We start from the raw sequence: 27269 nt of genomic DNA on the forward strand, positions 1-27269 counted from the left end.
TCTTCTGCGTCAAAACTCTAAAGGCAACATTTGCAAGCCTTCATTAACAGGGCACAAGAAGAAAAGCGGAACAGTGAAGAGGTAACAGGAAACCTACAGTGGATCCATGTCGGAAAGGAGGGAAAGAAAAGAAGAATCCATGTGTATACCTGAGGCAAAACTGGCAGAACGGTTAGAAGCCCGATTAGATCAAGCGAAGCCCAGAGATGAAAGGGATTTTCCCCCTACCAAGCACTAACGGGTCCTGCAGGGCTCTAGATGATAGAACAGACATCACCCCAAGTCAGAGGCAACCCGACCCCCACCGGCAGGTGCTGAGGAGATAATGGAGTCAGCCAAGAGGCAGGAGGGAGTGTCTTTGACTTCATATAAAAGAACCCCGAGAATAGAACTTCTTGGGGATCGTCCATCTAAATAACCACGGAGCCTGAAAGCTGCCTACCGTTTACTATCTGGGCAGGAGGTTGTGTGTGTTTATCTGAAAAGGGAGTTTCATTATTAATAAATCAGAATCCTGTGACTACTCAGGGCTAAGCCTTCTTTTCATAATAACGCCTCGGATTCGTGAACGTGCTTGCCTTTCTGTTTGGGAACTACTCACAGGATTCAGCATAAAATGCCTGCAGTGGCCGGGCAGACAGGGCTCTTCCTCACGCACCTCCTGCCTCGTCCAGCCCTGGCAGGGGGCCCTCCTCGCCCCCCATGCTCCAGCTGAGTTCCAGCTCTAACTTCGTACCATGGCCCCTTCGCTTGCAATGCCCTCTTCGGCCCCTGCCTTCCAAATATCTTCCGCACGTGACTAGCACCTGTTTATCTCAATGAATGGCGAGCCCCTCTATGTGCTCGCATTGCATATCTCTAACATAAAGACCGTGGAGATCAAAGATCGCGTACCCTGTGTCTGGCTCCTTCTTGTGCCCCAGTTTAGGTTCATCTAGTTCCTATCTCTTATTCTAGCCACTGACGTGTGGATCATTACTATGCAGACTCGACTAACTTTATGTTAATGCAACTGGCCAGCCCCTGGCGGGGGGCCCTAAACTGTTACCTCTTGTGTCCTGCCTTGAACTTCTCTTTCAACACTTGCCCCTCATTTTGTTTAGCGTGTGTGTGTGTGCAATTTCCTTGGTTGTAAGAAGAACCCTACTAGTTGTTTAAGAGCCGGCTTACCTGGGAGAAAAGTCATCAATCTCATACCTATGTAGAACTTGCCAGAAACTGAGACCCCATCTCCCACCAACTCCTTTTGTATCTTCAACACTCTGTCATGTTTCTACCACAGAGAATTGCTAAGAAAATGGTTATGTTTAGGATGTTGTGTGTGAAAAACAGATATATAGTATTGACTCACCTTCTAACTGTTGAGAGGAGAAGAGTGTTAGCAAAAAGTGTTGAGGGCTGAGATGTTGCCCAGAAAAAAAAGGGAGCATAGATTATAAAGCAAATACCATTTGCCAACAACAGGGTATAAAAGAGATAAGGAGGAGCAGACTTCCCGTCTGTGGGAGGGCAGCACAGATTCATGACTCTCGGCTCACACAGCAGGTAACAGACAACAGAGAGAACAAAAACTTGAATCTCCTAGGGAGGAGGTTCCTGGCTGGTACAGTCAGCTAAGCCTCCGACCCTTGGTTTCAGTTCAGATTGTGATCTCAGGGTCCTGAGATCGAGTCCTGCGTGGAGCTCTACACTCAGCACGGAGTCTGCCTGAGACTCTCTGCCCCGCCCCGCTTCTGCTCTTCTGGGCATCCACCAAAAAATGAACCATCACACATGGTTCCCTGCAAGCTGCTTCCACCTTGAACTGGGGTGAGGCGGGGCAACATCCCTATATGTCCGTGTACCTTCTGTGACCCCTGCAGACCTATATATACCTGTCACCATCTGGGTTCCTCGTCCTGTAAACCACGGCTCAGAGAGATCACACCCCTGCACTTCCATGCTCCCTGCCCTTCTCTCTCAGCCTGTTTATCGATGTTTTCTGTTACTCAGAGAAGAAATAAACACCTACCACCTAAAGAGGCAGAAATGGTTTGGGGCAAAACTACTTGTCACAAAGGGAATAATCATAAAGAATATTCGTTATTCAAACCCAATACCACACAGAACATGCAAAGACTAAGGGTCTAAAAGGAAAGTGTTCTGAAGGCACTCAGCTGTGCGGAAACCGTCTCTCTGTCCAGCCCTCATATAACCTGCTGTGAATACCATTTTTCTGAAGAAGCAGTCAGTATCTTTTCATAGCGGTCTTTCTTCTAACTACAAAACAAAGAAACGTGTCTACGGGGGCTCATTTTACTTTACTCTCCATTCGTCTTTGTTTTCCATTTTGAGTTGGTCCATTTGAAGTAGGACCTGTTGTGAACCTGTCTACTTCCACGCATTTGTCTTGAGGGGGCACACAGAGGAGGAAAATGGCATTTAAGTCCCTTTGAGGAGATGTTCATGCTTCGTTTCGTATCTGCGGTGACAAACACTGCAACTATCTCCACAACTGTGGTTCTTTAAGCTTTGAGGTATAAAAACCCCAAGAAAAGCTGGTGAGAGCTATGGATCCTAGTCACAGAAAAAAATGCACAAAAAAATATTGAAAACAATCTCAGCGGTATCACCTTTCCCTTGAAGCCCGTCCAACAAGAGCATAGGTCCAAGGCAAGACTTTCTCTCTGCTAGCCTTCTTTATTTTTCTGTCTCTCTGGGTTTTTTGTTTTGTGTTTTTGTTTTTTGTTTTTTTTTTTACTCCAGATCAGGTCTAGACAGAGACCTTTACTAACGATACGGTAGACGACTCAGCAGGTGGAAGAAAGAAGAGACGCATCCCAGGCCTCTATTCTACCAACTTCAGCTTGGGGTCTGATGTTTTGCTGAAGCCAGGTCTCACACACAGTATTTAGACAGTGTGGTTCCACAAGCAATCCCAAAGAACAAGGTAGTAAGTAGTCAGTAATCACTAGGGTAGCCCTGGGTGGGATTTTGCATTTGTAGTTTCTTAGGGTAAAAAAAAAAAAAAAAAAAAATTCTTCAGCGGATCTTTGCATGGCTGCGTCCTTGGCATCAACTGCTCTCAGTTCAAATGTCATTCCTAAAAGAGTGGGTTCCTAACCATCCTAAGTAGCTCCCTCGCCAATAAAGCCAGCCTCCAGCATACGACCCTGTTTAGAATCTTCAAAATGCTTTTACCACTACCTGAAATTATTTTTTCGCTGTTTTTAATCTTGCTAAATATTTATCATCCTAACTAGAATATAAATTATACAGGACAGATTTTTATCTGCAACATTCTTGGCTGTATCCTCAGCCTTTATAACAGCACCTGGGGCCCAGGAGGCTCTCACAAAACATTTGACTTCATGAGTGTGATGGAACCAAACTGTTGATCAGAAATAGTTTCATCTGTGACTTTTACAACTACACGTCTCTACAAGTGTGTGGCTCATTACAGGTATTGGAGGACCTGTGTACCAAACCCAACAATACTTCTGATGGGAATGTTTCTAAAATGTGCAATTGCTGCTATATTTCTGCTCTGTCATTTTTCATAGGTTTCAAAAGTGTCATAAAACATTATTGGGTCAGGGACCATGCAGGCCACCAGATGGTTGTGAATGATTTATTTCCTTGATTTCAGACTACTGAAGAAAGATTGCAGGAAGAAAGCCAGTTCTTATCTCTGAGCTTACAGAATAGGAAAGATAAAAGGGACCTTGAAGTTCATCTAGTCTAGATCCACTTTTAATTTAAAAACCCATTCTACCCACCAATGACATGGTTATCTGACCTTGACTTTAATATTTTTAGTGATGAGACACTCATTATTTTACAAGAGAACCTGTGTCACAATCGGACGGATTTTGATGAGCAAGGTCTTCCTTCTATTGATTCAAAATTTCCTTCCTCTAGCGTCTGGCCCTTGGAGCAACAATGAGTAAGTCTAGTTCCTGTTCTGAATGATGAACTTTGAAATATTTGAAGACATCTAAAATATCCCCCTTAGTATTTGCTACTTCAGAACAAGCAACATAAATACCTCCAGCTGTCCCTCACTTGTCCCTCCCTCCTAGACCCCTCATCTTCCAGGTGGATGGTCTCTGGACACACTTCAATTAGGAAACATATGTTCTCCAGGGCAAAGTAGAATTAAATCTTATTTTTAATGATGGATTTAATTGTACTTGTGCCATAAAGCTACTAAGTGATCCACTTTGGTAAGTCAACTATGCATATAATTATGCACTATATTATTACCAATACCAGCATCTGTTATTAATTATAAAATGTAAAAGCAGACTTACTCTGATATAATGAACCTCCATCTCTGCGGGAAGTCTGTCTACAGAACATCTCGTAACTGACAATGCCAGCTTGCTACTGAAAGTCTTTTGATGAAAATATGAAAAAGCCTTTCAAATAGTCTGGTTCCTCAACTTGCATGCACACAATCCTGTGGCCTCTTTCAATCTTGAAATTCATGGAATAAGCAATTCTAGACAGTCCCAAAGTAAGGCATTCCAGGACAAATACTGCTAGTGGAAATAATCTAAGACAAACTAGTAAAAACAAATTGCATTTTGACAGCAAGAAAATATTATCAGATGTTTAATTGAATGCTTTCCAACTAAAGAAAGTACAATCAAAGTGACTCTGTCCATATTCAGACTTTATGGGAAGATCTGGTAAATGGATTCATGTTTTGCCATTCTTATCAATGCCAGTTGTAATCATATTATCAGTATTAATCACTAAAGAAGGTAGAGATTATTATATATGGTGGTGTAGCCCAGTGATTTCCCATATTGACTTGCCATTCCTAAAAACTAAAAAAAGTTCACATTAGGAAAGTGGATAGGTTTCCATTCACATCTATACTGTAATCATCTGTGTCTTTAAAACCTAGTGGTGAGTTATAATACATTTGAATATCCACAATTATTTTTGCATTTAATAATATCTTGGAAATATTAAGCACTGTTTTATTGTGTTTTCTGTTTTCTGGAATGAACAGGGCTTTCACTGTTGAACTTGTTAGTTGACTGTCCTTATTTCAGACTTTGAGAAGAAAAGACATAGCATAATCACGGAGAACTCAGAGACATTGACCCAATAATTCTTTGGTTATCTTTTCAAATAAACAACCTGAGTGATTCAGTTGTTTCAACAATTTTTGTTATGAGTTGAGCTGTGTTTCCCCCAAATGCATATGTTCAGGTCCTAACCCCCAGAACCTCATGATGTGATCTTATTTGGAAATGGACTCATCACAGATGTAATTAATTAAGTGGAAGTTGTACTGCAAAAGGTTAGTTCCCTAAAGCAATAGGACTGGTGTCCTTAGGAAGAAGGTAAAATCTGGGGACACACAGAAACAGGGAGAATTCCATGTGAATGTGAAGGCAGAGTTCGGGGTGATGTTTCTACAACTAAGGAAGGGCAAAGATTGCATCCAACCACCAGAGGCTGACAGATGGGCACAGAACTGATTCTCCTCACCCCTCTCAGAGGGAACCAAGCTTGCTAACACCTTGCTCTCAAGCCTTCGAGCCTTCAGGACCACGAAGCCACAAAGACCTGCTGTTTAAGTCACTCACTTGGTGGCACTTTGTTACAGCAGCCCTAGGAAACTAACACAATTCTGAGTCTCTTAAAAAAACACTTGGCACGCTTCTCTGTGGCATGTCTTCGGAGCCCAAAGCACTTTATTTTGGATATGCTTAATGAGGCACAGTCTTGTCCTCTGAGACGAATTTTTTAACAGCCAAAAGCTACTCATATCTAAGATATAAAGAAGATGGATGATTTGTGTACGCAATCCACCATCTTCTTCAAATAATTCACACCATGAATTAATGAAAGTGATTTCTGTGCAACTCTGCAACTGATTTTGGCAGTCTAAAAGATGGTTTGAACAATAATAGTAATTCTAGGGAAAAAAAAGGTCTTGAGATAGGTATAAAAATGCATGTTTTATAAATCACGACATTCTGTTTTAAAGTTTCACTCTTCATAGCTATATTATATATACGTGTGTGTGTGTGTATGTGTATGTGTGTGCGCGTGTGCATGTGTAGGTACGGATGACATATTTTGCAGTAGGAGTTTTAATGTTATAGTAAGCCAGAGGTTTTCAATACTGTTTTCTGATATCCAGATGCTTGACTGGAGATGTTTCTGGGAAATGATCCCAGCCCCTCAGCCTGAGAGCTCCCTTCCATCTGATTTGCCTTTTGCCCTTCCATTCTAGCTCGAGTCTGCAATGAAATTTTCTGTAATGTGGCCATGTCTTATATCTGCATTGCCTAATACAGAAGCTGCTAGTCTCAAGTGGCCTTTAAGCATTTGAAATGTAGCTATTTCAACTAATGGAATGACATTTTCATTTACTTTAATTTTGATTTAAATAGCCATGGGTAACTACTGGCCACTGTACTGGATGGTATAGTTCTAGATTTTAGTTTGAATTCAGATTCTACTGCTAACAAAGTTCAAAAAGTCACCACTAAAAATGAAGGACTAGGAGAACTTCTGCTAATAATGGAATAACTGATGATTTGGATAAATTCTCCCAGAAAACACAGACATGCAACTTTCTTGGGCATGTGATGACTGATTTTAAACCCAGTGAGCATCTAACTCCATTCAATCTGCCAACTATAACTAACATCGCTGTTCCTTATTAGCCAGTAGGGGGAACTGAAGAGTAGAGGACCGCATTTTCCCTGGAGAGCAGTATTTATTATTTTTTTTTCCCCTACATGTGTTTTAGTGGAGGCCCTAAAATACATATCGTGTTTGGGAACTCCCAGCCTTGTCTTCCTGAATATGCAGAGTTCTTTACATACCCCTCATGGACCTGTTTTCAAAGGATCCTTAGGAGGCAAGAGAAACTGGTTCTAGATAATACAGTTTAAAACCCAGTTGAGTCTAAACATGGTCTTTCCCAATTTCCTTTGTACACAAATGATAAGGTTCGGATTTTTATACTGATTTTTAGCTTTATCCTGTTTCTCCACATAACAGAGAAAAATTTCAAGGGTCTTTGTATTTAGAAGAAGAGAATTTCATGGCCATGTGTTGGTCCTTTATTTAAAAGTCATTATAAGAAAATTAGTATACATGCTACGTTTACCACATATGACCTTACCTCTTGATAAAGGTCACTGAGATCTTCCTGGTGGGCCTGTTTGGAACATCCTGGGAATTCCCTAACACAACAGGAATCCGGGGGCCAGTCCATCTCTGTCATTTCCAGCCAGTCAGTGAAGTACACCACTCCACAGCACTTAAACTGCGAAAGAAATGACTGGTCAGGCTCAGAAACTACACAAATATTTTCTTAACTTACAGAAGATTAAACGTTAGATTTCTTGAATTTTTGTACCCAGAGCTAAAACTCACTTCTGTCATCACCTAAAGATATGTGTACATTCTATACTGACGACAGAAATGTGGCAAAGGGCTCCTTAGCGGAACAATTCCGAACAATAATGCTTACAACCCAAGAAATCAGATGAGGCATGGCTGAGTCTCCCCCAACTGTACAATCCTCTCTAAGTGATCATACAGCAACAGAGTCATTATGCACAGTAACAATTAACTGGATTATTACAGTTCTCATTAAACCTCTGGCCACGAAAGAACAGTTCATCAATCTGTTTGTGTATCACCTACTTACCAATTTAACTGCTTAACAAATTCAAAGACTAAAAGTTTTCGTAATCTCTGGAGAAAGAGTTATTGACCAAAACCACACATCACAAAAATGACCCAACTTGAATTCATTAACCAGTAGATTTTAAAAAATGTTTGAGACACAAACTCGAGTTTAGCAAACACATTTTTATTTCACTGAGTAAGAGTCTTGAAGTAAAGTATTGTGTTCTCTCACCATAAATCCCGAAGAAATGATGTGCCTTTAGCTTGAATGAAATTGGATTCAAGAAAAACTACACTGTCTTTTGTTCTTTTTTGTCTCATTTCACCAAGTTTTAACAAAAACATTCTCTGGTCAAAGTTTAGAAACACTGCTTAAGGACGTATGTAGATTAGATTCAGAATAATTAACTATGATCATTTTCTGCCCTTGGGTGGAGGGAGTTACTCTTCCATACAGTCAAAAACAAGAACTCTGGGCAATCACTGAGAAGAACTTTGCCAAGAGTGACCGGCTCTACAAATTATGTAGCCCCACAGACCAGTCTGTGTCCAGGATTAACACCGTATCCTAAAATATCACAATCCACCATTTCAAAATCCAAGTAAAATCAGCTATGGAGAATTCTGAACTTCTTGTGTAAAATGAAACAAAGAAAATACGAAAAATGATTTTCTATTTTTCATTTGCCTAAATATCTAATTTTTAAAAAGAAAACACCATTTTAAGAGGATTATAAATGATGAACTACTGGTGTTATGAGTAATACTAAAATTTTCAGAGAAACATTTTTTATATTTTTAGTATTTTCCTTTTATAAACTTGCTCTAAAAGCTACAGACATGCCATAAACATCACACATTAACTCAAACATAATTTAACATCATGCATTTTACATAAGTCATTGAATATCCATAAAAAACATATGTGGTTAAAAAGACTTCACTTTCTAAAAATCATAAACTACTACATTTCCAAGCCAGGCTTTTTAAGTCCTTGCACTCAGAGAACACCTACTTCTCTCATTTCCTAAGGACATGTGTTTTCCTATGTTGATGACAAAAGTACAGTTCTTGGAACTCAAACTCCATCCACAATAGAACAGCCCATTTATCTGGCCTCGTCAAGATATGAGGTGCTCCACAGAAATGATTTTTCCAAATAACTTAAGCATATCATGTTCAGTGTCAGATTTTTTTTCTTTTAATAAGTCACTGAGATATTTTTTCTTGTTACATAGTTGTTTTTGTCAACAGAAGATAGTAGATCGGCAGTGAAATTTTCCCTACAACTCCCCTACGCGAACCCACTATTATGCCACACACATGACCATGATCTACATCTCCTTGCAGTTTTCCCACCTCCTTTAAAATCCCATTATGAGATAAAGCCATTCTTGCTAGCATCGTGTCAAACTGGAAAAAAACACCGCCACCATTTAACCTACAGCGGAAGTGAGGTTTTCATAGATCAAACAACTTGCAGAGACCATAGGCTAGTGTGTGGCAGAGCCTATTTATTTCAAAGCTGGTTCTCCAACCATTAAGTTAAAATAAACAAGTAAATACATTTTTTTAAAGATTTTATTTATTTATTTGACAGACAGAGATCACAAGCAGGCAGAGGCAGGCAGAGAGAGAGGAAGGGAAGCAGGCTCCCTGCTGAGCAGAGAGCCCAATGCAGGGCTCAATCCCAGGACCCCGGGATCATGACCTGAGCTGAAGGCAGAGGCTTTAACCTACTGAGCCACCCAGGCACCCCAAGTAAATACATTTTTAAAAATCAGTTTTTTAGAAAGATATTTTAAAAAGATCCCTAGGGTTCATCTCACTGTTCTTAACAGTGAGGTCTATGCCCAGAAGGGCACTGAAGGAGTCATCAGGACAACTGGGGCCTGATGAGGTCACTTTTAGCTCTACAATTTATTGCAGGAGCCAGGTGTTGTGAGCGGAACTGTGTTCCCTGCCCCCCAAATTCATGTTGAAATTCTAGCTCTCAAAATGTGACCATATTTGGAGATAGGATCTTCACAGAGGTAATTAAATTAAACCAAGGTCACAAGGATGGGCTCTAATCCCATATAATGGATGTCCTTATAAGGAGAAGAAATTTGAACACAGACACATATAAAAGGAAGACAGACAAGGAGACAATCTTCTCCTTGTGAAGACACAAGGAGAAGACTGCTCTCTACAAGACCAGGAGAGAGGCCTCCAAAGAAATCAGCCCTGTACACCTTGATCTCAGACGTCTAGCTTCCCAAATTGTGAGATGACACATTCCTGTTGTTTCAGTGATCATTTATTTTGGCCGCAGCCCTGACACACTAGCATGAGAGCCTTTAAAAAATTCGTTCAGGGTGCCCAGAGGTCATCATCTTCCTTTTGTGTGAAATAGGTCTATGATATGGAGGAGGGAACTTACCACACAATAAAGCTAAAAACATACGTACTACCATTTGCAATGTTACACATTGTCTATCTAGATGGAGCCCCTGAAAAAACTTCCTTTTTTATCATGGTCTACATCAGAAATCCCAGAAAGTAAAGAAAATCTGAGCAGCTTCTAGCCAGGGCAATAGCTGAGCACAGCTTACTATAAATTCCCTAATGTCTCACCTATTTTCCCTTCATGTTGTTTTTAGTACAAATGAATGGTAAACAAACAAAGCCAGGAAGCATTTAAATAAATAGGAAATCTGTGTTACAATGATAATTTTCACCATCTCAACAACTGTAACACAAAGAGCCAGATTTGGCCATTATCCTGGACTGAAACCTCTGCCCATATCCCAGATAGAGGAACTGGGCAGAGAGTTGGATACTCATCCTGTAAGATACTGACTCTCACATGTCTTGTGGCTCAGCTCAAAAACGATGGGAAAGAAACAGGTATACTTGGTCACCCAGGAATCTCCAATCACAAGGAAACTGCTTGGGAGAAGAGCTTGGTTTGAAGCCATACCAGGGGTGAACTTCAAGTCACCAGATTCTAAAAATCTACATATAGTCCGTGTTTGAGAAGATGAGTGCATGCGGGGCTCTATGGAACTTAGGAAGAAAAGCAAAAAGAACCTATGCTTTATCATGCTATCGTCAATAACCGTAAGCTAAATGAGATCAAACTCACAACCCCATTTAATCTTCTCAAAAACCCAAGGAGGCAAGTACTGGTCTTATCCCTAGTTTACAGATGAGGAGACTGAGGCTGAAAGAAGCTAAGGAAATTATAGAGGTTCATGGACTAATAAGCAACAGAGCCAGAACCTGAACCAAGATCTTTCTGACTAGAAAACTCATACTTTTAATGATATACTGATGCTTAATTCACAAATGAGAGCCAGTATTTTTTAAAAAATTGTAACTGTTTAAAATAAAGACAGCTCTAAAAGTCATGAAAACTTATCTCCTCAAATAAAACTTGGATGTTTATCAAGAAACGTTCAGAAAGAGGAAATTTCACAGTAGTTTAGCAAAATGGCTTTTAAGAAATTCTTAAAATATACGTGGACCACGTGAAATGAAGGGGAAATGGTATACACAGGAAGAAAAGCAGGGCATGGTGTCACTTAAGGAATTTCTCAATAAAGAATTACATCAGTGGTAACTGAATCACAGGCTTAACTTTTCAGTGCAGAGAAAATGACCAAAGCCAAAGCTTTGAACATGTGTTTTGAAAGTATGCCATTTATTCCATACCCTCTACCTCAGAAGTTGTAGCACTTACCTCTCTCTGGAAAAAATTCCAAGCATGAGTAAGCCACCGGTATCTAGGTAAGCCATAATTTGTCATTCTGGCTTTCAAAGTGACCATGTCTGACCACTGAACCGGGACCTGGAGATAACAAACAAAATATCACAACTGGAACACACAAACACACACATTCAGACACACAAACATTCCCAGATTCCCAAAAATAATCGCTCCCCCACTCATACGCATTTTGGAATGTATTGCAATTAAGAAATACTATTTTAAAATTTGTATTTGTTTGCGGCCTAAATTAAGCTCAAGGTTATTAGCTACTTATGGAACGATCTCTATGTGTAGATGTTTGCAGTAAATGAGGAAGTTCTTTACATTAAGCAAAGAAAAAAAAATATCATTTAATGCCAATGTCAAGCTGAAGGAAATCACAAAACAAGTGGTTTACTGTACGTCCTACATGTTTGGCTGAAGAGCTCCTCATAATAAATGATCCCAGCCCAGAAATGCCCTTGGATCTGATTCCATAATGCTATGGAGTCAGTCTTTGAAGGGACTGCGTGGGGTCCTGCGTGGCTCAATCAGTTAAGCATCTGCCTTCGACTCAGGTCATGATTCTGGAGTCCTGAGATAGTCCTGGGATGGTCCTGAGATGGATCTCCATGTCCTGCTCCCTGCTCAGCCTGGAGTGTGCTTCTCCCTCTGCCTCTCTCCATGTTCCTGCTCGCTCGCTCTCTCTCTCAAATAAATACATGAAATCTTCCTAAAAAATGAAGTGACTGCAGATTGTAGTACCAAAAATAAAGGGATAGGAATTAAGAAGGGAAAGAATTCAGCTCAAGCCATGCCTCATTCTGGAATAAGTGTGCAAATATATTTCCCAAACTGGATTTTGGATGCACGCTAGAAATTTAGGAAGAATACCTCACAAATTAAAGCACTTTTTGTGCTTCTAGACCCACGTCACCGAGCACCGTGTCCCTTAACAGAGTGTTGAATCATGGCAGAGCTTAAGGTACACAACACAACATTTGGCGGAAAATCCAGTCAGCGCATCACGTGGTGCTTTATCTCCAGGGCCCTGGGGGGAAACTGACGCAAACACATCCTCGTCTCCCCACACATGTGGTATTATGTTTAGAATGCGTAACTGGGAAACTGGACAGACATCCATATCTGATGTATGTGGTAATACAGACCAGGCTTAGCCAAGCAAGCCTGACGCTAACTTAAGATTAGGACTATTTTGCAATCTTATTTTAAAAATAGCAGTATCAGTACAAGTAGCTTAAAAATTCCTGACCACAAAAGCTTTTTATTGCTTTCCTTTGTTAATTCTCTTTTTTATTACTTGGAAATGTACATACAAAAGAAAACACGGTAACACCTGGGCACACAACTTTGCTCCTTTAGCCTGACTGTGTGTACTTCATGTTCACATGGTTTCAACAAAATTCAGGGAACTAAACCAAAATTCAAGCTACTCACTAGACATTATTATTTCATATCTCTTTGAGTCTATAAAATTAGAAATGAAGTAAATCTCTAGAAGTCTATAATCTGAAACAGTTAATATTGACAGATTTTTCTGAAGAAGGAATCATGAATAGGAGATGACCACGTATAAACAAATAACAGAAATAACGGGAAACAGACTGATGTCAAATCTCTTGATTTGGTTATTCGAATAGTCTTATTATAAATTTTATTTTACAAAGTAAATATAAGTTGTTTCCCTCTTGTAACCACAATTGATGTGAGACCAAATATGGCAAAAAAAACAGAGGCGATCACTGAGGTTCTGGCACAAAATACTGTGATTTGGCCATGAAGGAAAACACACACTTACTGGCTTCTTGCATGGAACAGCTAAGAGCACAAAGCCCATTCTATGCAAAGGCCGGGTTCTGCGAAATTTGGCAGCTAATAAACTTTAATGGCACTTTTCATTCACACTGCCATTAGTGCAAAAGCCATAAAAAAATTCTGACAAACTTTTCTTCCAAAGAACCATTTTCCACATTTTCCTTGGAAACAGCCCCAACAGCCCTTGCTTTCTCCCGGTGACTTAATGGGGGAAATTTACATAAGCAAACAGTGCTGTATGCACTCAACTGCAATGGCAGCATCTATCCCTTCAGTACCACCAGGACACCAGGAAGATGGCCCCCAACTGAATAGAAGAAAGTATCTTCTAAAATTAGATTATATTAGAATCAAAACATTTCCTTTCAAATCCCTTAAATTAATTCATTTCATATTCGTTATAACTTGGGAGATTTAACAAATAATGATATGACAGGGGCATCTGGCTGGTTCAGTGGGTTAAAGCCTCTGCCTTCGGCTTTGGTCATGATTGCAGGGTCCTGGGATCGAGCCCCACATTGGGCTCCCTGCTCTGCAAGGAGCCTGCTTCCTCCTCTCTCTCTGCCTGCCTCTCTGCCTACTTGTGATCTCTGTCTGTCAAATAAATTTAAAAATCTTAAAAAAAAAAAAATAATGATATGACATAAGAGCTATACAAACTGTTTCAAAATCCATAGAAAGTAAATTCATTTCTAAACCCCTTTTTTTTTAATTTAGGATTTTATTTATTTATTTGACAGACAGGGATCACAAGTAGGCAGAGAGAGGCAGGCAGAGAGAGAGGAGGAAGCAGACTCCCTGCTAAGCAGAGAGCCCGATGTGGGGCTCGATCCCAGGACCCTGGGATCATGGCCTGAGCCGAAGGCAGAGGCTTTAACCCACTGAGCCACCCAGGCGCCGCTCTAAATCCCTTTTAATTATCAAAAAGAACATAAGGAAAAGCAGTGGTGAAGGATCAGGGACTAATTCTAGGACTACTATCTATTGCTTAAATGTCAAGGAGATACAGGTACTTCCTGAAAACAAAAAAAATTTAGAAGCGACCGTCTCTTTACCAGTGAAACCCAGAAACGGAGTCTGGAGCCACCAACTACTCTTTCACTCCCCGAAATATATGATATTTCCAGGGATGGGGTGAAAATATGATTCTCAAAGACAGCAAGAACATTCCTATTTTAAGAGGAGATTTCATTTTGAAGAAAGCTTTTAACTTTATTAAACTAGTCAGAACCTGCCCTGACTTTTCAATTTTTAATAGAAAAAAAAATCATAAATTCTCTCTTCTTACTAAGAGTTGTCAGACATGGATGGGAAGCAGGAGTGTTTTCAGGCAGGTTCAGATGGGTGGCGGCGCCTAAGCATCGTTTACATGCAAATTAGAGTATGCAAAGTACTCATTAGTCTGTAATTACCACTTAGCATTCAAAACAGTCTCACAATACAGTAACAGATTGACTGCATTATCGGTACCGGTACCGAAAGGACTTCACTTTCAGTACTGAAATGCCTCTCTGAAACAAATACAAAATGATCTCCCTCTCTTCTTGAAAGCTTCTACACGTTCCAATGTCAAAGGTTCATCTGGGGAACTTGTCACAAATGTGAATGCTCGGTCCCTACCCTTTCTTCCTCTGCTTTCCCCTCTATTCTGATTGTGTCCTGTAAACTGTCTGAGAACTTCTTGTTGAAAAACATCACCTTCCCGGGGCACTTGGGTGGCTCAGTGGGTTAAAGCCTCTGCCTTCGGCTCAGATCTCAGGGTCCTCGGATCGAGCCCCGCATTGGGCTCTTTGCTCTGCAGGGAGCCTGCTTCCTCCTCTCTCTCTGCCTGCCTCTCTGCCTACTTGTAATCTCTATCTGTCAAATAAATAAATAAAATCTTTAAAAAAAAAAAAAAAAAGGAAAGAAAGAAAAAAAAAAAAAGATCACCTTCCAAAAACAGAATTACTCTGTGGTGCTTGGAGGGGACAAACCTGGCCTGCCACGGTGAGAACAGCCAGAAAACAGATATGCAAAGGGGCTCAACTTCACGGGTGATAGATGTACCACCTGTCACCCGTGAAGCGGGCAAATATTAGGAAAGTCATCACGCCTTATGTGACGGAGGTGAGGAGCAAGTGATACACCCAACGGGACTGGTAAAATCCCCTATCCTTGCTCATTCCCACATCGCTCTGAAAGTTGATTTCAATTCCTAAAATGAAAGAGAAAAATGCTTAAGAGCTGTTTTCATGTAGCCAAGTCTCAAACTGTCAGAGTGTTTTGAGGCTGAAGTAAACACACAGCAACTCTTCAAATATACTTCTTCTTCAAGGAATTTGGCTCAGCTTGTTGGAAACAGAAAATTCATGCTTCCTAGTCATCAGAATACAGCTGAGGTGGGCACTTTATGAGGCTTACATGTAGATTTTCAAGTTTTCCCAGATCTTGTTGTGAATGCAAATCTTTCCTATTATATACTGAGAAGTTGGAAAAATTATTTTAGGACATGTATTATTTCTGGTCTATTACAATGATGTTTTAGAGACCTGTGGAATTAAAGACATACAGTACAGCAAATAAAATTATACAAATTATGATTTAGAACTACACTTTAGATACAGACAAGAAAGTGTTCATTTTCAGAATTATTGGGACCAGCATTGTTATTACACAGGATAAACATTCAAATTAGAGGCACTGGGTGCCTCAGTGGATTGAGCCTCTGACTTTTGATCTAGGCTCAGGTCTTGATCTCCTAGTCCCGAATTTGACCCTCGCTTTGGGCTTCCCTCTGGGCATGGAGCCTACTTAACAAATAAACAAAAAAACATTCAAAATCACAATCATGTGCCTAAATAACTCCAAAGTATATGATTCAAAAGGCTGAACTGAGTATTGTTCCAGAACGTGACTATACCCCACTTTGAACTTACCATAATTTCCTGCTCGTATGTCCAAACACCACAAGCCAGTTCCACACAGAAAATGACAAGCAAACTTCCAAAGTACTGCAGAAGAACAAAAAATTAATGCTGTTAGGATAGAATCAAAATAAAATATGGTCACCAGAGACGAGCTAAATATTATTCAGCGTTGTTTACCCAAAGGACAAGTAAACAGAGACACATATTTAAGAAGCTCCCTTGGGAGGAAAGGAGAAAAGTGTTCACAAATTGAAAGAAATCTACAGGCAATATCTGATACTCACCTGAATGGGACATCTGACTAGTGCTCTATTTATCAAGTACTTTCATAATTCATTCACTCAAGGACCTCGTGAAAGGGATAGGACTACCTCATTTTACAAATGACAAAATTAATGCAAAAAGTAGACAGTGTGAGTTGCTCAAGAATGTGCATAGTAGTTTGGGGGGAGGGGTTGCTAGAGCCTTATGGCTGTGTTCTTTGTGCCACAGGCACCTCGACCCTTCTCCAGTTGCAGAGGTACCTTGCAGAAATAAACAGTAAAAGTGTGAGAAAGAATGAGCTCCCTGAAAGTTCTTCTCACTAATGCTGGCAGAAATAAGGGCGTCACGGATCTTCTGCTCCTTTTATGTCACCGGGCCAGGGTATGGGCACCTGGGAGTGATGATTATTAACAAACCCCCTTGACTGCAATGACATCTCCCTTAGGGCAGGAACTTTATTGTCACAAAGTGGGTGCTCAGTAAGTATTTGTTACTTAAATGATAAATGAAAACAAAGCGGAGTGATAGCCTAGTAGAAGGCTAGGAGCTGCCTCGGGCTGGGTGAGCTTTCCGAAGGTAGTTTTTAAGATGAGTCAGTAAAGACAAGAAGGCAAGGCTGATAAGATTGGTGCAGAAGCAATCCAGGAAGTGGAACTACCAAGTGCCAGGCCACTTTCTGGGTCAAGCCAGTTACTGAAGAACTGCGAGGTAACTAGAGCACACAAGGGGTGGGATGGGCACAGGAGTGTAAGCAGAAGAGGATGAGAAGTAGAAAGCGCCAGACAGATCTCCAGGGGCAGTAGAAAGGACTCTGGCTTTTATTCTAAGTGTAATCAAAATCCAGCAGCACATGACACGGTCTGACATACATTATAAAAACGTAATTCTGGCGGTTTTGTAAAAAAAAAAAAAAAAAAAAAAACAACCTATAGGAAAGCAAAGATGTGATCAGGGCAACTAAGTGAAAAATAGCTGAGCCAGGACGGCAGCAGGGAAATGGGGTGGGGGGGGGTGTGGACTGATAATAAGATTGTGAGCTGTCAAAACCGTGAACGCTGAGTTTCTTTGCTCATGATTTTTGCCCAAAAAGGGGAGGGGAAATAAAAGATCTAGAAAATTGAGCTGATTTTCTACTACTCCTATGATTTAAAAACCTAAATCACTGCTATTCGTTTTAATTTACTTCTTTCATGTAAAGACAGAAATAATATAGACATGGTTGCATAATATCTTAGAAACTAACACACTGAAAATAAAAATTGACTCAAAAGATAAAGTAATATTTTCTTAAGGGTAGCCCACTTTATAAGCACTTTGATTTTCAACATATGCAGTACTCTTGGTCAGCTTCAATCTGCTCAAATCTCATTGCCTTAAAGATATTTGCCTTAAAATGATGATTAGAAGAAATTTTGTGAACACAGCACTCCAAGTCAGTTTTTCTCCAAACTCTCTTTCATTGTTTATTTAAGAGATTTCTAGACACGAACAATACTACATGTACACTATAGGTTACAAAGAGACCAAATAGTCAATAATTGTATGCTAGATCCATTTTTTTCTACCTTTGATAAGACCCTACCAGACAGTAAGACTTCAGAGAAAAATTACACCATGGGATAGTTTTGTTTTCCCAAATCCCTAACCTATTTTTTTTTTTTTTTTCAAAATTGATGTTTGGTTATGATGAAAACCAAAGCAGCCCCGAAAAGGCACGACATCCCGAAAATAAAACACAGACATGGCCACTGTTTCTGGTCAGGAGATAACTTTACTATGCCTTGGGGATCACCATACAGATTTCTGGATTGACTTTATATCCTTGTAAGTCCCAGTTGAGTCACTTCTCTTGTTTCTCGCCTCCTGGAGTCACTGGCCAGTTTAAGACGTCTGTACCGCTGCAGCAGAAGGGCCCCGAAGGCAGAAGCAAGGGCGGAGCGCCCAGATGTAAGCAATATTGCAACACCTGAGTCGCCCTGCCAGGAAGCCGCGCACTGACCACATGCATGACAGCGCCTCTCATTTCTTTTCTTTTTTTTTTTAAAGATTTTATTTATTTGTCAGAGAGAGAGAGGGAGAGAGAGCAAGCACAGGTAGACAGAATGGCAGGCAGAGGCAGAGGGAGAAGCAGGCTCCCCACCAAGCAAGGAGCCCGATGTGGGACTCGATCCCAGGACGCTGGGATCATGACCTGAGCCGAAGGCAGCTGCTTAACCAACTGAGCCACCCAGGCGTCCCAGCGCCTCTCATTTCTTGCGGCGAGCTTTGCAATGGCTTAGCAACACCATAACTTAAGCGTCCCCAGGAATGCCTAAAATACATATAACTAAAACAATCTCTCATTAAAACCCCCAAACTGAGGGGTGCCCGGTGGCGCAGCTGGTTGAGCATCCTCTCCGACCCCTGGTTTGGGCTCAAGTCCTGATCTCAGGATTGTGAGATCGAGCCCCACCCCATCCCCCCACCTTGGGCTCCTGGCTCAGTGCAGCATCTGAGATTCTCTCCCCCTCTGCCCCGCCCCTCCGCACTCACGTACATTCTCTCTCTCTCCAATAAATAAATCTTATTTTAAAAAAAACAAACAAACTCAAAACTAAAATTACCCATCATGGGAAGGAGGGTGTCCATATAAGTTGGACACCCCTTTAACTCTGGGAAAACTCTAAAATGATTTTATCGTTCAGATTTCCGGTGATGTCATCGGATGCAAGTTCTTCCACATAAAGCAGTTCTTCTGTGTTTCTTCGACTTATACTCAGAAGCACAGATTTATTTGACCTTCAGATTGAAAATACACGTTTTAACCACGCTATAAAACTTTGTTGAACCAAATCAAATCTAAAATTTAATTCAAATCATAAATATATGAATATGAAAAAATATATATATTTTTCCAAACGATGCTACAGCTTTGTGGTCGGCTGCCCTTGCCTTGTTGTCATTGTGTCATTGTGTCATTGTGTCTTCTAAGCCCAAGGAAAACATTAAATGCCAAATCCATTGTTAACACAACATACAGAGATCAACTTCATTTATCCCTACTTTTTCTTTTCCAGTGAGCTCCGAGGCCTCGGTGGTCATACTCATAATGATTATAGCACAGAGAATCACTCTGCCACTATTTTGTTTAAGGGCTGGATCTGAGCGAGGCATCTGTTAATCCATGGTTTGAACAGAGCAAAGCGAGCAAAGAAGAGAGCACCAGCTCCTGCTGACCTCTGCTACAGTATGAGGGTATGAGGTGCACACACTACGGTATGTGTCCCTGCAAAGCCATCCGTCATCCTCGACGGTGTTGGGAACATGTATATATCTCTCCTGACAACGTCCGTCTGTGCCTCCCACGCATCCCCCCTGCGCACAAGCCTGGGTGAGACAGTCTGTGCCATCCAGTTTGCAGCCCAATCTGCCCCTCTCGTCTCCTTGGGTGCAGTCCTTCCTGAATGGTGGGAAAAGCTCAGAATTTGGAGTTGGAAGACTAAAGTCCAAAGCCAGGTCAAAACACACGCTGTGACCTCCGGTGAATCATTAAACCGGCCCGGCTCCAGTTTGCTCATCTGTGTCCCGAAGATAAAAATAAAGCCTTCTTTGCTATTATCATCAAGGCTGATGGGATACATGGGAAAGTGGTTTGCATTTTTTAAAATTTAAACCTATAAAACATATATGGATGCTGTTCTGAACCATCCAACAATGGACTTGTCCTCTCTTCTCCTACAGAGAACCCGTGTGCCCCACAAAGTGACAAGGTTTCTGCCTCATCGTCATTCTCCAGCATTGCCTCTCTGGTTCTTTACCACGTTACTTTTGTCCTTCCCTCCTTGGAGCAGCACTCCTCTGTCTGCTGTGCGCCAGGCTTCAGAGGCTCTGGCTTTTAAACCAGCAGCGGGCTGCCTCACACACAGGTCACAGAACTTAACTGCCAGACCATGGGTTCTGGCTGGCAGACATCTTGTTCTTAAACATGATTTTATCCCCAGAAAGCACCTACCTCTAAGCAACACCTGTCATGCAGCAAGTCGTCAATGAAGGTTTGGTGGAAATACTGATCAGTTTACCAATGAGAAAGATTTCCTTGAGATTCTCTAATTTGAACTGAGTTTCCTGCTAACACTGAACTCCCTTTGACTCCTGCTTACAAATTTAAAGGAATTTAAAGGAATCTGAAATACTGCCTCTCTGTTTTACTATTTTTTTCCTCTAGTTTTACTATTGTCTTCCTTGTGCGTTGTTCTATGATAATCCAGGGTGCCTTTAAACATTGGGGACAATTTAACGAAGCTAAAGAAAAGGAGCCACATACTGACTCCTCTGTCTTTCCTCAGCAACTAAGGACTAAACATTTCAAACAAATGAAGAATGAGAAACTGGTGTTTATACAAGGAAATTAGAATGTGATCATTTGCATGACAAACTATTTTGTTTGCTTGGAAAATCATTCAACACAGAGTTCCTTAAAATAGCTAAGTTTCTCTACTGTAATTAAACTAAAATTTGTGTTCTACGAATGAGTTTTATCTTCAAGCATTTGTTCATGAAGAAACTGCATCAAATAAGGCCAGCAGACGAGAGGACGCACCCCCCCAATGATGCAATTAATTAGTGATTTTTTTTTTCTACCAAATCTCTCAAGCTGAGAATAACTACTTCCAGTTAAAAAATGAGGGCCCTCTGGAGGCACCAGGGTGGCTCAGGTGGTGAAGTGGCCGCCTGCAGCTCTGGTTGTGATCCCAAGGTCCTGGGACTGAAACACCCCTCCCCAAACCCCCCCCCCCCTCGCAACTCACACATGGGGCTTCCTGCTCAGCAGGGAGCCTGCTTTCACCCCTCCCCTCATGCACTGGCATATGCTCTCTCTCTCTCTCTTAAATAAATAAATGAAATCTTTAAAAAAAAAATGAGAGCCTTCACTGGGTTGGATAAAAGAAGATCAAATAAAACATTGTATGTGAGATTGCTTTGTTGACTCTTTCATTTTAAACAAGACAGATAAGAACATGGGCTCTGAAATAAAATGGACTCGGGCTTTAGATTCTGGCTCCTGTGCATATCAGTTGGATGAACTCAGGCAAACCACTAAGCCTCAGTTTCCTGATCTGTAAGATGAGAATGCTAAGACTTACCTTGTGGGGTTGTGCTAAGGATTCAATCAGGTAGAGCGGTGTTGTGTGGTAAGTGTCCCCTAATAGGAGCTATCACATCATAGCATCTATTAGAATACAAACTCAGTGAGGACAAGGGATACCATTTTGCCTTAAATGCTAACATGCTGACTGGCATACAGCAGGTACTCGAGGCCTATTTCTTGGCTCAGTGTATTGGGATCAGAGGATAATGGTCAGTAACATCGTTCATCTCCTTCCATCAGGATCACTCACACCAAAGGGCATTCAATCCCACAAGTGGTTTGATAAAAATCTTTACTAAAATCCCTATCCAGTGTGAATATAGCTGGTATTTTTCCAAACATCTTTCTTAAGGGGATGCCTGGGTGGCGCAGTTGGTTAAACGACTGCCTTCGGCTCAGGGCGTGATCCTGGAGTCCCGGGATCGAGTCCCACATCAGGCTCCCAGCTCCATGGGGAGTCTGCTTCTCCCTCTGACCTTCTCCTCGCTCATGCTCTCTCTCACTGTCTCTCTCTCTCAAATAAATAAAATAAAATCTTAAAAAAAAAAAAAAAAAACATCTTTCTTAGGAAGCTAAGCAGGAAGTGGTGGGTGGGGAACCCAACTTCTTTTTAAAAAGGAGTGAAATCAATTTGTTATTTTTTTTTTCAATTTGTTATTTTAAACTAAGATTGGCCACAAAATGTTAAGAAAGGCTTAACCACTCCCTTTTGTCCACTGGAAGTATTTGAAGAGGAAGAGAAGGACCGGAAATCCCATCTTCCTATTTAAGTTCTTGGTGACCTGTAGGTCAATGCATCTCTAGTAGAAATAGAGGGGATTTATTCCTCACTATTAAAGGTTATTTCATCTCATTATAGGTATACAGACAAAATAGGAAAATCTCAAGGAGGTCCTTTCTTAAAGAAACATTTATTTATAAGAATGATTTCGCTCCCTGATACCACCCACCCCAGGATTTCCTCCTAAAGAAAGCAGATTAATAAACGTATGCCCCTATCCCTTCACTCCCCTGAAATTTCACTGAAATAAAAAATAAGGGATCTTTTCTATAAAAGGCGTCAACTCAGGGGTAAAGGAAAAGGAGACGACAGCAAGTAGAGTTTGGAATGTGCGAACTTCTCAGCAGTCCCCCCAAAGCTGAAGGCTTAATTAGTAGGGAGGAAAACTGAAAACAACAGAATCCCCTAAAAGCTCAGGTACTGGCAGATAGGATGGATGGATAAGGGATATGGATGAAGGTAGGGCTGAAAACAGAATGACTTGCTGCAAATCTCTTTAGGAAGAAGTTAGACCCCATGTCCCTTTCTCCATACTAGACAGCTGGGTGACTACCCAGACCCAATACAGAAGCTGGGGTATTTATCCTATGGAGACAGCAAAACAGAGGACACTAGAAACAGTGGAAGACAGAGTACAGTACTGGCAAAGATAAGTGAAGTTCAAATTTACATACTTTTTCACAAAGGTTCAAAATTCCTATCAAACCAAAATAAGCTTTGGATTTCTAGTAGGATACTAGAAGCTCAAGGGCAATGGAAGAATGTCTTCAACATGCTGAGGGGGAAAAATGATTTCTAACCTATAATTCCATAGCAATTAAAATTATCATGAAAATGCAAATAGGGCCATTTTTAGCCATATAGACTTTTAAAAATGTATGTCCTCTGTATGCTTCTTCAGGAAACTACTGGAAGATGTGTGGACAATGACTTGGAATCTAGAAAACAAGGAATCTAAAACAAGAGTGAGGTAAAGGTAATCCCAGAATGGTAAGTAAAGGGACAGCCCATAAGTGCAAGTGTTTCAGTGGGTCTAGACTGGAGAGGTCTAGAATGTTCTGAGATAGATTTCTTAAAAAAAAAAAAAAAAAAAAATTCAACAGAATGCTCCAAATATTTGAGTATATAAAGAGAGGAGTTACACCAGAGTGAGTTTAGAGTTGAATGAGACAGAAATACATAGAATATAGAGTTACTAATTCCAAGAAAAACAAAGTATTATTCCAGAAAGAATAATCAAACCCAGTGTTTCCCTGGCCCAGCTGTGAATAGCATTTACATAGTTATAATCTTAAAGACTGAACTATCCGGAGTTATGACGTATCCATGTCGAAGTGTGACAGGAAGTTTGCATGGGAGGTTGGGGCGTGAGGACAGGACAGGGTGCCAGATCTCCATCTTAATAAGGGCGCCTGGGTGGCTCAGTGGGTTGGGCCGCTGCCTTCGGCTCAGGTCATGATCTCAGAGTCCTGGGATTGAGTCCCGCATCGGGCTCTCTGCTCAGCAGGGAGCCTGCTTCCCTCTCTCTCTCTCTGCCTGCCTCTCTGCCTACTTGTGATTTCGCTCTGTCAAATAAATAAATAAAATCTTAAAAAAAAAAATAAGTTCTTCATCGTAAGAGGTCAATGGATAGTGCTTAAAGCTAAAGACTAAAAGAGTGTGAGAAGAGTTACATAAATAGGAGATTTAGAGATGGGTAAGTAAATTCTCAGGGAATCTGCTAAAACAATATTGAAAGTGGCTACCTCTTAGAGTGGAAAATGGGAAGGTGGAAGACTGCTATTTCTCATAATAAGACTTTGAGAATTAAATTAACTGTAAATTATGAAGCACTCCGGTAAAAGTAAAAGCAAAAATAGAACAAACAATAGTCGTGCTGAAGCCTTGACATGAAAAAGAAGAAAGTCGGAGGGGGAAGGATGATCTAGGTTTTACATAGACAAAGTTATTCAAAAGGCTGAAAATTGTAAGTGGCCCAATTATACTTCATGGTTACTGGAACTAAAGGAGGTGGGTGGCAACTGGAAAGTTTATGCTCAGGTGCTGTCATCTTTTTGCTCAATGTACCTTCAGTAGTTCAAAATAGGAGTGCTGTAACAGAATACAAAACATATAGTTAAATGTGATTTATAGACCCAACTCAGAGGTCTCTCTCTTTCACTAGACCGTCTTTGGCAATTAGGACCTCTCCTGCAATATTGCTCATTAAAACCACACATATGGTCTGCATAAATCAGTGTGAGCTGGAATATTTTCCATTCAAGTACACTTCAGTCACTGAATTATGAAGCTTCGAACTCTATGTTACGTACAATTTCATTCAATGAGGGAGGCCTAGATTTAGTTCACTTTATGGAGAGATATATATGTTTGTATATTCAAGTATTGTGAGTACATAAAATGAAAAGTATATAAGAGTATATTAAAAGTATACAAAAAATCAAGTATATAACTATATATTCAAATATGTGTATGTGAGTGTACACACACACACACATAAATGCATGCGCAGAGATTTACAAGCACTATATAATTTACTCCTTAAGAAATATTACAAAAACATCATTATCTCTATTTCTTAGAAAGAGAAAATGGAGCCATAGGCAAATTCATCCCCAGCTGAGAGACAACAGACCACTAAGTCTTACGAAGCACAGGTTTGAGGTCAAGAATCCTAGATTCTGATCCCAGCTTCGCCCCTTAATAGTTGGGCAAATCATTTAACTTTTCTGTGTGTCAGTGTCCTCATCTATGAAATGGGATAACAGTAGCGCCAACCCCATAGTCTGGTCAGCAGAAGTTGAAGTTGATGGGTCAACGCATGTAAAACACCCAACAGTGGCCAACACATAGCACGTGTTCTATGAGGGACTGTGGTGGTAGTGTTAGCCATACTTCATAAGCCACCATCTCTAGACCCACAACTTCTTACCTTTCTTACCTTTGAGCTGATGGAGAATGATTTAAAACCTTATGGCAGGTGATGGACATTGGGGAGGGTATGTGCTATGGTGAGCACTGTGAATTATGTAAAACTGATGAACCACAGACCTGGACCCCTGAAGCAAATAATACATTATGTGTTAACAAAAAAAAAAAAAAATGAAAAACCATGTCTCCCTCCTTGATCCTTCCTAGTTGGGGGAAAAAAAAAAAAAAAGATCGCCAATAATATCAAAGTTTTAAGGATGGCAAAAAATTCTGCTCTTTTTTCCACCTATGATGGTTATTTGAAGGCACAAAAGCTGCTTCAATTACAAAGTAAAATCCTTGACAAGTTATATAAAAAATTCCATCTTTTCTTTTTATGTTTTGAACTTATATTAAGTCAGTCAGATCAGCTTCTTCCCAGTAGTAAAATTAATTTTTCCTTTTATTCACATTTTACAATTTTATAATGAAGTCTGGTGCCGTGTAGCCAATGAGTGCTTAACTGTTCATTAAATGGAACTTTCATAAAAACTCTAATAAGAGCAAGTGATTTATTTTCTTTTTATACCTTTAATTCTTTACTGTTAATAACCAATAATAATAAAATTTCTAAGAAAGTAATATTTGTTTTGTATGAAATATCAAATAATTTTCACTTTTGGAAAAATAGATTAATTTTAAAATTTTTATTTCTAACTTTTATTAGTCTAATAAAAGCATAAAAGCAATATTTCCTAACAAACAAAGCCAATCAATGTATTGAGTGCTTAAATTCAGAGAGTGTTGAATTTTATAAGTAGTTGAGAAATATAGGAAAAATATTTTTGATTATGAAGAATAATTTTATAGAAAATATATTCTATTAATACAAATTAATACAAATACAATCTTCATTCTATCCAGCTTTATAGAGAGAGGAAGCAAAAAAAAAAAAAAAAAAAAAACAAAAAACCCTATATCCAACCTACCACAAATAGACCAGGCACTTATTTTCCCAAACTGTTTTTTTATATTAATGTCAACTGGAAATTAATTTTTACATTAAAACAAAATATAATGTTTTCCCTGAACACCTTTAAATAAATTTCTCTGTGTGAGCAGATAATCAACCAAGTATCACAGAATACTTTCAGTAAGAATATATTTCTCTGAGAGAAAAGTAAAAATTATAAACACTGTGGAAGTTATTTTAGCCTGTTACTTTCTTAGTTTATAACTAAAAACTGAGGTCATTTTATCATAAGTAACATTCAAAGTAATTTGAAACTGAAAAAGTCAGATTTGCTTATCTTGGAAAATTAGTACAACCTGAGATTCCCCTCCCTCCAAATAAAAATAATTTCAAAATATAACATACTTTACTGGACATTTTAATATTTTAAAAACCCGGTGCCTTTTGACTCCTAGCTACATGCCACATACTCAGCACTTTTAATAAACAAAAAGTTTGATTAAAAGCCTGCATTCGTGAAATGATAAATGATAAACTCCAGTCTCTACCCTGTCAAATACTAAACTCTGCAAGATTTCAGCACTAAGTATCCCTATGTCAGTTGTTTATTTTTCCTTTCCTGGTGATTGGAGGTTTAAAAATATTATATTACTTATAGTTAGTAAATAAGAGAATTCCAGTGCCAAATATTTGTACAAGATAATGGAACAGCTGACATTCTGTTAAGAATCCACTGGGACGAAACTACTAACAGTCCAAGAGGACTTGCTGCTTAAAATATACACCCACACAAAGCCTCCGTTTAAGCCTGCTCTCCAAGCGATGTCGTAGGTTTGGTACTTTCTGACAGCCAATTAATTATTCACCGTGTTCCATGTCTTTCTACAGGTTCTACAGACAACGCAACATTAAATATCGCTTCTTCTCAGAATCATAAATGAAATGAGATCAGTCTAATTTAGGAAAACGCCAGAACTGGAAGCCAATTTTTGAAGAAACACAATCTTGTAACTCCTGAACCCCTGCAGAAATTCAGGGTAAAGCACAAACATATGGGCATGCTGTGGTCCTTTGTCCATGCTTCTGAC

The 27269-nt window shown here is 40.0% G+C and overlaps 1 protein-coding gene across 3 annotated transcripts in view; it reads right to left on the reverse strand.

Annotated features, from left to right (window-relative positions):
• Positions 1 to 27269, reverse strand: part of TSPAN12 (tetraspanin 12) — a 64908-nt gene that overhangs the window by 11390 nt on the left and 26249 nt on the right. For all 3 annotated transcript variants that reach the window (XM_044246446.1, XM_044246447.1, XM_044246448.1), the window contains 3 exons: positions 16135 to 16209; positions 11375 to 11482; positions 7139 to 7282 (listed from right to left, as the gene is read on the reverse strand). In XM_044246446.1, coding sequence (XP_044102381.1) covers positions 7139 to 7282; positions 11375 to 11482; positions 16135 to 16209 — 327 coding nt within the window. The remainder of the gene's footprint in view (positions 1 to 7138; positions 7283 to 11374; positions 11483 to 16134; positions 16210 to 27269) is intronic.

This window comes from Neovison vison, chromosome 4 (assembly GCF_020171115.1).
Source record: "Neovison vison isolate M4711 chromosome 4, ASM_NN_V1, whole genome shotgun sequence".
Classification (NCBI taxonomy): domain Eukaryota; kingdom Metazoa; phylum Chordata; class Mammalia; order Carnivora; family Mustelidae; genus Neogale; species Neogale vison.